This window comes from Talpa europaea (assembly GCF_964194135.1).
Source record: "Talpa europaea genome assembly, chromosome: 11".
Classification (NCBI taxonomy): Eukaryota; Metazoa; Chordata; class Mammalia; order Eulipotyphla; family Talpidae; genus Talpa; species Talpa europaea.
The window spans coordinates 50,165,222-50,177,297 of NC_140078.1; the positions used below are offsets into that span (position 1 = coordinate 50,165,222).

The 12,076-nt window shown below is 50.5% G+C and overlaps 1 protein-coding gene across 2 annotated transcripts; it reads left to right on the forward strand.

The window, feature by feature from the left end:
- Positions 1-4,252: 4,252 nt before the first annotated feature.
- TBRG4 (transforming growth factor beta regulator 4) lies at positions 4,253-10,800 on the forward strand (the record flags this gene model as incomplete). 2 transcript variants are annotated; one of them, XM_084247574.1, is made up of 10 exons in its annotated part: positions 4,253-4,666; positions 5,846-6,169; positions 6,872-7,043; positions 7,323-7,480; positions 7,938-8,048; positions 8,691-8,835; positions 9,135-9,380; positions 9,647-9,758; positions 9,863-9,977; positions 10,699-10,800. In XM_084247574.1, 10 exons carry the CDS (start codon positions 4,253-4,255, stop codon positions 10,798-10,800), a joined length of 1,899 nt encoding a protein of 632 aa, XP_084103700.1. The 2 variants fall into 2 exon arrangements, with proteins under 2 accessions (XP_084103700.1, XP_084103701.1); XM_084247575.1 differs by lacking the exons at positions 6,872-7,043; positions 7,323-7,480.
- Positions 10,801-12,076: the final 1,276 nt, after the last annotated feature.

A 12,076-nucleotide genomic window follows, 5' to 3' on the forward strand; every position in this document is an offset into this window, starting at 1 on the left:
GCTGGAAAAGATGTGAAGAAAAAGGAACTCTCTTACACTGCTGGGGGAATGCATACTGGTCCAGCTGTTAGGGGGAAAAGGATGTCCCAAAGCTAATTCCATACAGGCTTTGTGGACTCCACCCCCACCCCAGGTCAAAGCCAAAGACACTGGGAACTCCAAATCCCATCACCACCAAAGGGAAGGTGGCTGGGACCTGAGGGTGGGGTTAAGCAGCCAGGTGGATACAAAAGGCAGACACGTGGGCTTTGGGGGCTCTCCATTTTTGGGCTCTCAGCCAGCTCGCAGCATCCGGCCAGCTCTGAGAGTGACTTTGGGTTTCCAGGTCGTCTGATCGGGTAGGACGCATTAAAGACTTTATTTCCCTATTTTCTCCCTGAGTTGTACATTTTCCTTATTTCTTTTTCTCTTGTAAATAAACCTTATTAACCCTTTTGTGTGTGTCTGTAGTAGAGTTTTCATAAGTCCCTTTAAAGCGCGCGGGTGAGGACCCACAGCCAGGAACCCGTTTAATATCAGGGTTGCTCTATAACACAGCCACTATGGAAAGCTGTGTGGAGTAGCCTTAAAACACTAAAAATGGATCTACCATATGATCCAGCTATTCCACTCCTGGGAATATACCCAGAGGACACAAAAACACTAATTTGAAGAAAACCTGCACATTTATGTTTATTGCAGTACTATTTACAATAGCTAAGATATGGAAACAACCTAAATGTCCCCAAAACAGATGACTAGATTAAGAAGATGTGGTGTATACATGCAATGGAATATTACTCAGTGATCAAAAAAGGTAAACTCATACCATTTGTGGAAACATGAATGGGGGTGGAAGGGGTTATGCTAAGCGAAATAAGTCAGAAGGAAAAAGAATATTGGATGGTCTCACTTATAGGGAGAATACAGACAAAACTTGCAAGTGAACCATAGATCTGAGGCATAGAGCAGAGGAGCAGTAGGGAGAAGGGTCAAAATGTTACTGGAACCCAGCCATGTTAGTGGTGGGAGCTGGCAGGGGCAGTAGTGTTTTCAACCTGCTGCTCCACCACAAGTTGGTTGTGGCAGTTGCTCCTCAGAGACCTTTTATGTAACAGTGTACTTCCTGGATCATGGAATGGACCAATCAAGTGTGAGCTATAAGCTGATTGTTGTAAATGGTCCAATCAAACTTTTGTTACCAGGACCCAGCCTCCCACAAGTCAGTTGTGGCAGTTGCTCCTCAGAGCCCTTCTATGTAAAGCGCATTTCCTGGATTGTGGAATGGACCAATCAGGTGCTATGGGCTGATTGGGAAATGGTCCAATTAGCCACAGGATTGAAAAATGGTCCAATCAGACTTGTGGGCAGGGAACCCTGAAATGAGATATATGCCAGGGTTGGAGGGAGCTGAAGGGCACATCGCCAGCCCCCAGAGAGAAAGAGAGAGAGAGGGACTGAGACTGAGACTAGGAGACACCACCACCAGCCCCTGAAGAAAATAAGATGGTTCCAGCCTCTGAAGAATGAAGGAAAAAATAATCCAGCAGCCGCCCTCTGAGGAGGGAAGAGAAGGCAAAGCATTCTGTCACAGACTAGGCCTCGGTTCTCTCTCTGACATTGCCTGAAAGGAGCACCAAAGGCCCTAAGCCTGATGTCTCAAAATTGCTGTTTGTTGTTGGTATAGCCCAGCAACTCACAAAGAGCAGCTTGTTGTTGATATAACCCAAAAACTCACAAAAAGCTGTTAATACTGGGTGTCTCTGACACTGGCTCTGTGGGACCAGTAGTGGCCATCACTACTGGCTAGTGCTGTCCAGCATTCCTGGTGACATGGTGGCAACCATCACTGATGCTATCTGGGTGAGAGAGCCACCATGTGTGGATACAGTAAGCTCTTTGTTTCCCCTGTTCGTAAAATAAACCCCTTGGTTGTTGTTCCTAGAGTCTAAGGTCTCTTGCAATTGTGTGTGCAGGTGAAAAAGCACAGACACTGATTTGTCCTCTTATCAGGCACTGTCCATTGTTAGGCTACAGCTCTTGGCTTTGGTTTTTGGCCTTTTGGGGCTTTTGGGTGGCTCTCTGGTCTCAGAGCCTGGACAGGTGGGTGGCCATTTCATCCTTCTATCCAGCCTCCTGCCTTATGGCCTCTTTTGTGGCCTTTTCCGCCCCTGTTTCAAGATCAGGGGAGAAAAGAGCTCAGGGTGTTATAGGGCAGCCCCGAGGACATCCTTTTCCCCCTAACAAGGGGACTATGGTGATGGTCATGGGTGCCACAGTGGTGGGAGAACTATGGGACTACAAGAAAAAAATTAAGCCAAAAAACTAAGTCTACAGCTTGCAAGTGAGCACTTAGCAGCCCCCCCATAAAGCAAACAGCCCACAGCTCCTGGCTCCTAACACAGCCCAACCTGGGCAATCTACACCAGCGCTCCTCCAAAGACTATGGAAGGGTGGTGACACTGTGCTCTTGACAACAAAAGGTTTCCCTCGTACTCCATTTAAGGACCTGGGTACTGGCTGTAGGGAGACCAAGTCTTCAAGATTTCTCCAGTTCTTGAATTCCTTTTCCTTTCTTTTTCGTCCCATGTTGCCCATCCTGGTTCTAGTTCAATTTTCGATCACATAGTTTATACCATTAACAAAGATGGCATTCGGTTGGAAAGAGGTAGGCAACCCTGTGCCCTCGACAAAGATGGCTTCCCAACGGAAGTGGATTTTGGCAGAGACTTCCGGATTATCTGGGCGCCGCGAGTCAGGCTTCCGGCGGCGCCACAAGTGACGTAACTAGCGCGCCGGGCCTCGTGGGCCGAGGACAGACTTGGGTACATGGAGGTCAGCGGTGGCGCCGGCGGTGCATTGGTTTCGGGGCAGGGAGAAGGGGTTGTTGAGTGTGGGTCTTGAGGGAAGAGGGCGTGGCTGCGAGGGGAGACCAAGCGGGCGCTCCCAAACGTGGGGGGCGGGAGAGCAGCCTGGGCTGAGGGTCCATGTCCTGGTCAGCGCATTTCGTAGCAGCGCCTGCCTCTTGCGCAGTCTTGGGAGGGGGCTTGTGCGGCCAGCGAGCCTCCCACTGACTCCGCATCCCCAGTGAGTGGCTTTCGTGCCCGAGTGTCGAACTTCCGGATTGGTATCTGTCCAAATCTATTTGGGCTTCTGAACCTCTAGCTCTAGGGTTGTCTTCAATCGGAAGCGTTTTAGGTGCTTCCCGGTTACCTGGACTCTGAATGGTGTATGTTGACCTTGGACCAGTATTCTCCCTGCGCCTCCCTAAACTAAGCTTTTTACAGCTGGAATAATCCGCTCGTAAATATATATATATATTCTGGGCATATACCAAGTTTTAGTAAAAAGAGTAACTCCCATTGGCAGGAAAGTGTCTCAAGCTAGCATTTTATCGTGCCCCTATCACGTGCCTTGCCCTGGTCATACAATCATTCTGGTGAACAAGACCGGACAGGTAAATTATTAAAAGCATCGTCGTCATTATTGACATTAATAACAGATTGATGAAGAAGGTAACACTTTTCTGAGCGGGGGGCACGGGGGTAAATAGCCTCAGCACTAGGAAGGTGTAATGAAAATGTAAGATGTTGCCCAGATAAAGAGGTAGAACTGAGAAGATGACTCCGGGCCATTTGCGAAGTGTATTATAATTGGTGTTGCCAGTGCAATTTTAATTTTTTTTTAACTTGGGGATGTAAGCTAGCTTGTCTTTGGGAAGCTAGATATATTTCTAAAAGTATTGAGATACATCCCCTGAAGTTGTGGGATATGAATAATTGTATGTCCATAACTTAACAGGGGCTGTCTGATTTTAAATATCTTCTCCCATTGTCTCTGTAAGCCAGTCATTCTTAATTCTGGGTATTCTTAATTTTTTAATAAATGCTGTTGGAGCCTTACTTACAGAGATTCCCATTCAGATGTTGGAGAGACGCCCTGGGAATCTGAATTGTTGAGCCATTCTAGGTGATTTTTGAAATATAGCTGAACTCAGAACCCTCTGGCCCAAGCTGTAATGCTCCTGAATTTTGATATTTTGTTACATTCGGTACTGAAACTAAAATCCTCTGAGATTTTGCTTCCAGAAATGCCCATGAGTGTGGGCAGTTAGAAAAGAAAAGTTGGGTCTGATTTATTGAGGTTGTACCTGTGATTCAGATTCATTTGTCCTTTGTTGAACCAGGAACTATAAGCACCAACCGGGTTCTCTCTTTTCAGGGCTTTAGAATCACTTCTTAGGAGCCTTGCCTCCCTGCTGCCCAGAGTCAGCATGGCAGCTCGCCTGGTGAAGCAGTGCACCTGCCTCCTGAGAGAAGCCACGCGTCTAGCCCCTGCCGTGTCTTCAGCTGGCCGACTAAGACTTGCTGGGGTAGCCCGTAGGACTCTGACTTCCTCAGCTACCTCACCCAGTTCCCACTTATCACGTCCGTTGTCAGAACTTGTGGAGAAGGAACAAGTGTTTACTCCCTACCCAGAGCGCCAGGAGGTAGACCACCTTATCGAGAAGGCCACCCAACCAGAAGACATCCTAAAACTCCTTGGTGGTGGTCACTGCCTGCATCACAACCATGCAGCCCTCATGCTCATCCAGATCTCTCGCCTACTATCAGAGAAACCAGAGGACAAAGCCTTGCTCATACAGGATCCCCGTTTTCAGCAACTTCTTAGTCTTACTAACAGTCAGGTGGGTTCGTTAGTATTCTCTGATGGTTTAACAAGTGGAAAACAGCAAAGATATGGGGATCCAAAGTAGCCATTCACTTTCCAGGTACAGAACAGGAATCTGTCATATATTTAGGAGTCCTACAACATTTGGTGATGTTTTTTCATTTTGTAGCTATTAAGATACTCTCATATACTTTCTCTCTGTTATTTCTCACAACAACCCTGTTAGGTGAATCTTACTTCCTTATAGACAGGCAGCCAGACATGAAAGTGCGGGAGGTGAACCTGACTTCTCAGTTAATTGGGTTCTCCCTGCTTCCTAATCTATGTGACAGCCCCACTACCACCAAGCATCTTCTCAGATCCAACAGCTTCTCCAAAAAATGAAGTCATTGTATTGTTAAAAATTGTAATTGTCATTGCAAGTGACAGTGACGAGTTTGTTGGCAGAATGGACCTTAAAAATCCTAACTGGTCCTTGACACTGGTCACATTTGCCTGGGATTCACTCATTTTTTTTTTAAGATTTATTTTTATTTATTTATGCATACAAGAACTGGGATATAAGCCAGAGGTGTGGGGAGAGGTGAGAGGATTCACCAGGGACAGTGGGAAGCAGAACAAGCAGAGATACACTGATACAGAGATAATCTGTTGAGGGGAGCAGCAGATGAGACAGGAAAGGTCTGCTGCGCCATGTAGGTCAGCTCCTTAGCCGGGGATCAAACTCAGTCTGCAGTGGCTGGTGATAGCTTGATAGCGCTGAGACTTTAACCTCTGTATCACCAGGGAGACCCACTCACTCTGACTTTAGTCTGGAGCTGGGGTGTGCACAAATGAGAAAGCAAAAGTCAGGTATGTCCACCATGCAGAGCTGTAGCTAGAACTCCATTTAACCCACTACATCATTCAAATTTGTGTTAGAGAAACTAGGCAAATTTCTCTTATCACTCAGAGTCCTTGCTTGCAGTTGATAGCAAACAACTTGGCTAAAGGCAGCAAAAGTAGGATATTTTTTTTGGAGACTGGAGAGCCAGGCCCAGACAGAGGCTATGAGGAGTAACCTGATGTAGACAGTTGGAAGTGCGTGTCTTAAAATATTGAGGAAGATCATTCTAGGGAGGCAGCTTCCAGCTTAGACCCTTGGCCCTCTCAGTAACAACACAGATGTGAATTTGCCTGTGTCCTTCCCACCCAGATAACCACAGTCTGGCATGGAACCCTCGTGAAGCTGCTTCGGAGCCTCTATACACTAGGACTTCCCTCACCCTCCAAGGAACTTCGGTCTGTGGAGCAAGAGGTTCGCTGGCGCATGCGCAGGCTTAAGTACAAGCACCTGGCCTTCCTGGCTGAGTCCAGCACCACCTACATGCAGGGGCAGGACTCCCAGGAGCTGCTGGCTGAGCTGCTTGTGCACTTGGAGCGGCGCTGGGCAGAAATCGAAGACAGCCGCATGCTGGTATCCATCATGATGAAAGCAGGACACCTCTCTGAGTCACTGATGAACCGCTTAGAGGACAAGGTAGTGGAGCTGAGAAGAGGCTTCCTGCCTTCTCCTCCTCCTCCTCCTCCTGACCCCCTACCCTACCACCACCAGCTCTGGACTTATTTCTTGGGTGAGGGCCTCTGGGAAAGGGCTATGTAATTAGGAGCCCTGGAAGTTTTTCTTTCCAGAATCTGGGGCATCACCTTGGGTGGGATGGGAGCTCCAGGCAGCTATAGGTGGCACACCTGTATTCTATGACCATGTCACTGGATTCAGTCCACTGGCTCCTGGAGAAAAGAGTACAAGAGCCTGAATTCTGCTCCTTAACATCCAAAATTGCTTCATTCACATAATCTTGAGAGATGGGCGTAGCCTGAGCCAGCCAAGATGGCTGGCTAGCACTTCCTAGAGATGTTATGTCCCTATTCCCCAAACCCTCGGCTCCACAGTCCAATTCATCCCCTATTCCTATCATAGTGGAGACTGGCCCGGATGACTGCCACCACAAATTCCACAGTTCATGGGCCCTGGGTCTCCTGACCTTGGTCCTGGGATAAGTTTGACTGCAAACATTGCCTCAGGCCCAGGGTTTCCTTGGGTGGGAGTGAGACAGGCCCTGCATAGATGGGGCCTGGGTCTAGGAAGCTCAGGTCTAGTTGCTGTCTCGCAGGGACTGCACTGCATGGGACCCCTGGCCCTCAGGCCAACAAGCTGACCCCTGCCGGCTGTGGTTGACAGTGTCTGGAGCTGGTGGAGCAGTTTGGCCCTGATGAGCTACGGAAGGTGCTGTTGACTCTGGCGGCCCAGAACCGGCGGTCCGTGCCCCTGCTGCGGGCTGTCTCTTACCACCTGGTCCAGAAACCCTTCACCCTAACTAAAGGCATTCTCCTGGACCTGGCCTATGCCTATGGTGAGCCCTTAGGGGAATAGAGGGGACAAAGAAGCTCTGGCAGCAGCTATGTCAAATTGGGTGCTTGGCTTACCCATGGCAGGCACCAGCCCAAAAGGCTGCCACAGTAGCACTGTGACTCATGGGCCCTGATCACCTCTTTTGGATCTCAGGGATAAATTTGGTCACAGACACCAAATTCCTAGAGCTTGATGCCAGGGCAGGGAGGTGGGGTGGATAGTGGGCAACCTGCCTGCCAGCCCTAACCAGGTAAACCCTGGGGTCTGCTCTGTCCCAAAGGCAAACTCAACTTCCACCAGACCCAGGTGTTCCAGCGTCTGGCTGCTGACCTGCTGCCTCATATATCCAGCATGACATCCAGCGAGGTGGCCCGCTGTACCAAGTCCTTTGCCTTTCTCAAGTGGCTCAACCTGCCTCTGTTTGAGGCTCTTGCTCAGGTGAACTGAAGATGTACACCTAAGGCATGGGCCCCTGGTGGCAAATACATGTTTCTTACTCTTTAGCTTATTATACTTGTAAAGAAATGATACTCTGCAAGGAAATATAGTTGAGAGGAGTTTCCATTCTTCTTTGGGTCACTGCAGCAGGGAGCAGCATGGATGGTGAATCCAAGGGTCCATACAAAACTCTTCCCCAAAGAGTTGTGAGGAAAGACATTGCCCAAGGCCAGAGTTGTGTGAGCCTGGCCGAATCTGAGTTATTGGTCACAGAGTATTTCTAAAGCCATTGGGAGTGCGGTTCCTGAGGTCCTAGTCCTTGAGTAATTGCTAAGAGGCTGGGGTCTGGTAAATTACCCTTTGTTTCTGGGGCTTGTGGGACCACTGGGGGTTGGGGGATCTGCCCTGGCCACCTGGCTCCTCTCATCCTGCTCTCTGCCTTACCTGGTTAACCCAGCACATACTGAGCAGAGCCCAGGACGTCACCCTGCCGTATCTCTGCAACATGCTTCTGGCTTTTGCCCGTCTGAACTTCCATCCAGAGCAAGAGGAGCGGTTCTTCAGCCTGGTATGGTCTTTATGCTTTCATTCCTCTATCCTATACCTTCTCCCCTGCTGGGCAAGAATGAGACAAGTTCTGATGTGGGGATTCTGTGGGGGGTAGTAGGGGATGAGCCAGCTTAGCCAATATCCCAGGCCACTGTGTGACCCAGACCTGCCAGTGCTCAGGACCATTCCCTCACTATGCAGTCAGGACTTGGAGGCTCCTGGCCTACTTTCCCAGAACCCCCCTTAACTTCAGTGGTCTACCTCAGACCTGCTGATAGGGACAAGTGGTAGGCAGGCCACGATGCTGAGTGCACCCAAATCTTCTGTGGACCAGGGTTGCCCTTGGCCCCTGAACAGGGTGTCAGCCAGCTCTCCTCAGCACCAGCTGCTAACCTTTCATATCCCTTCTTCCTCTCAGAGCCAGAAGTACCTTCCCCTCTGTCCCCTGCCAGTGGAGGGGGCCTTGGGAAAGCTCAGCTGAATGGTCTTGCTATCCAGATTGACCCTAGGGGATGAGGAAGTTTTCTGGTACCTTACAACTAGAGTTGCAAGAAGCCTGCCCAAAAGTGCCTCTGAGGTTCCTCCCCAACTACTGTGCCTGGGGAGATCTGCAGCCACTAAGCAGAGCCTGCTTTCTCCTTACGGCCCTGTCCTGGCCCAGGTACATGAGAAGCTGGGGTCAGAGTTGGCACGCCTGGACCCAGCCCTGCAGGTGGACGTGGTGTGGGCCCTGTGTGTGCTGCAGCAGGTACAGGATGCAGAGCTGCAGGCTGTGCTCCGCCCTGAACTTCACACCCAGTTTCTAGGTGAGCATTGGGAACATCTTACCTCTCCGGAGTGAAGGCAAGTGCACTGCCTCCCATATACTCTTGTATCTGTGACAACTGCCCAGTTCTGCCAGCTGTCAGCAGGGAAGGTGGGTCAGTCCAGGTTTCATCCAGCACATGGTCTTTCTCTGTACACTCCCCACAGGTGACCAGCAAACCCATTCCTGAACCAGATTGGGGCTTGGTGTAGGGGTGCTACTCCCTCTCCCCCGGGGCCGCCCTTATTCCTCCATTTTGGTGGCCTACAGCTTTCCCTTTCCTTCTCTCTTCTCCTCTAGGTGGCAAGTCCCCAAAGGAACAGAGCACCTTTCAGAAGTTGCTCCACATCAATGCCACTGCCCGGCTAGAGTTTCCTGAATACACAGGCCCCCTTTTGCCGGCCTCAGCCTTGGTGCCCAACCCCTCCGCCCTTGATAAGAAGGTGACCCCCTTTCAAAAGGAGCTGCAAGAGACACTGAAGGGGCTTCTGGGGAATGCTGACCGGGGCAGTTTCATGGTGGCCACACAATATGGCTGGGTTCTGGGTAAGGAATCCCCCCTATTCTCTCCCAACAGGTTGGCATAGAGCCTATTTAGGCCTGAGAACTCTCAGGACTTCAGTGGTCCCCTCTGCAAGCTGTTCTGATCCTGCCCACTCCAGACTGAGGGTTGGCCCAGATTCCCATAGAGCCATGTCTGCCTGCAACAGCAAATAGGCTGGGGCTCTCTCAGCATGTCCTTCACGCTGAGCTTTATCCTGTTGTTCTCTGGGATAATCCCCAAGCATTTCCCATCCCATGCTTCTCTCCAGATGCTGAAGTGCTGCTGGATAGAGATGGCCAGTTCCTCCCCCTGCGGAAGTTCGTGGCCCCCCATCTCACCCAACCCTCTGGGAACCAGCCACTGCCCCCTGGGGTTAAGAGGTAGGTGGCACACAGATCTTGGGCCCAAGCACGCTTGGCTCTTCTCAGAATTTCTCTAAGGGCCCAGATGTCAGCACCCATAGCGTCCCCTTTCTCCCCACCAGACTGGCCTTCCTGAGGTGGGAGTTCCCCAACTTCAACAGCCGAAGCAAAGACTTGCTGGGACGCTTTGTGCTGGCCCGGCGGCATGTGTTGGCTGCTGGCTTCCTAGTAGTTGATGTAAGTATCTGTTGCACAGATATGACTATTCAGGAAGAAGCCCCCATCCACCCAAGGTAGAAGTGAGGCCAGGACTGCTCTGTGACTAGTATAGAGCTCTGTGGGTTCTCGCCTATAAACACCCAGAGAATACATGAGTGTCTCTATGGGTCACATAAGAGTTTAGTGATAGTTTCTTCTTCGGGTGGTTTTCTTATAAACAACTTTTTTTTTTTTTTAAGATTTATTTATGCATACAAGAACTGGGGTACAAGCCAGAGGTGTCAGGGGTGAGAGGATTCACCAGAGACAGAGTGGGGAACAGAACAGGCAGATTGACTGAAATGAAATACACTGCTGAGGGGAGCAGTGGGCTAGATAGGAGAGGTCTGCTGCGCTATGGGTGTAACTCCCTGGCCTGGGGTCGAACTCGTGCTGCAGAGGCTGCGGACAGCTTGTTAAGTTGCATCTTAACCCCTTGCACCACCAGGGAGGCCCCTCTTATAAACAACTTTTAAAAAGTTCACAAGCCATCCTTGTGGCCCATGTAGTTGTGAATCCTTGGCTCGTTGACTCAGGCCCATCCCAGTCCAAGCACTGATGAAGCCAGCGTATCTCTCACCCCCAGTCCTGCTACTCCATAGACTTCTTCAGGATTTGGGGGCCAGAGTGTGGTATACAAAAGAATAAGCAAACCAGAGGTCTCCCGCCTCCCTGACCCATCTCTAACACCTTCCCCTAGGTGCCCTTCTACGAATGGCTGGAACTCAAGTCTGAGTGGCAGAAAAGTGCCTACCTCAAGGACAAGATGCGCAAAGCAGTGGCAGAGGAGCTGGCCAAGTGACCTGTCCCGAAGCATGGATCGTGTTCCTAGAGGCCTCGCTATGGGAATGGGGCGGGCACAGGGTGGGAACAAAGTAGCACATGAGATGACAAGCCCTGGTGCAGGACTTTGGCCAAAGTGGGGTACAGCTCCAGTAGCAGATGGCCCTCTTGTGGGTAATAAATCTTAATTTTTGGCTTTCAACACCAGAAGGTGTTCCTAGGTTTTGTCAACCCAGCTTCGGCAGCTGGGGGATGACTCCGCAGTTCTCCCCAGTGCTCTTCTTCTCTCCGATGTCAGCAGAAGCTGCTAGTCATAGAGATGGAGGCTGCGAAGGAGGGGTAGCTCTGTGGACAGAAAACAGTCTTCGTCCTGACTGCCCTGGGCACTCCAGCTGCACATCTGACCATCTGTCCTGCTGCTTTCTGCCACCCACAGGGACGCCTCATTATACACTCATTCACCTGTGGTAGCCTGTAGCTTCAGGCCTGTGGTCAGCCTGGCACTGAATCCTTGAATTCTAAACTTCAAGCCAGTTGAGTTTTCAGTGCATGGCCTAGTGTCCTCATTGTGGTGTGGTTACTGATCCCCAGTTGTACCAGGAGGTCTCCCATCCATGGTCTTAGAGGAATTGGAGGGCTCCTGATGATCTGTACTGATGGGTGACGGAAGGACTGGCACTTGGGAAGCACTGACTCTGGGGCAGAAGAAGGGAGACCACTGGGCTGACACTGCAGGGTCAGGAGAGACCCCTTCCTGTCACCACACCTTCATAGTGTGCGAACCCTTCACTGCTGGGGTACCAGACACTGGAAAGAAGCAGGCTGCCTCCACCCTCCTAACCCACCTGACTTGTGCTGGCAGAACAGACTAAGGGGAAGCCAGGCATTGTCGTTTGCCTCCAACAGCATGGAGGGGAGAATGGACGATGCGAGTAGAGCTGAGTAACGGAGGGCCACCTTCCTCTGGGCCTCCCACCCCTGGCAAGTCTTCTCCCTACTGTTTTTGTGGGGTTTTTTATTTTTCTTTTATATATTTTTTTACATCATTTTTTCATTTTTGCACAATGTATTCATTTTCATCTTGGTTATAGTCCCCATACAATTCCCATACCCCTTAGTTTGACCCTAATCCCTCGTCCGCCTACCCTTCTCCCTACTGTTTTGACCCTGGGCTTTCCCACAAGCTTGGGGACAAGAGGAGCCATTGGACACCAGTACTGAGAACACTGGCATTTGGACACCAGTGTTGTTGGGTGACCTCAGTTTTGGGAGGGGGTCTCACCCAGTGGGAGGGG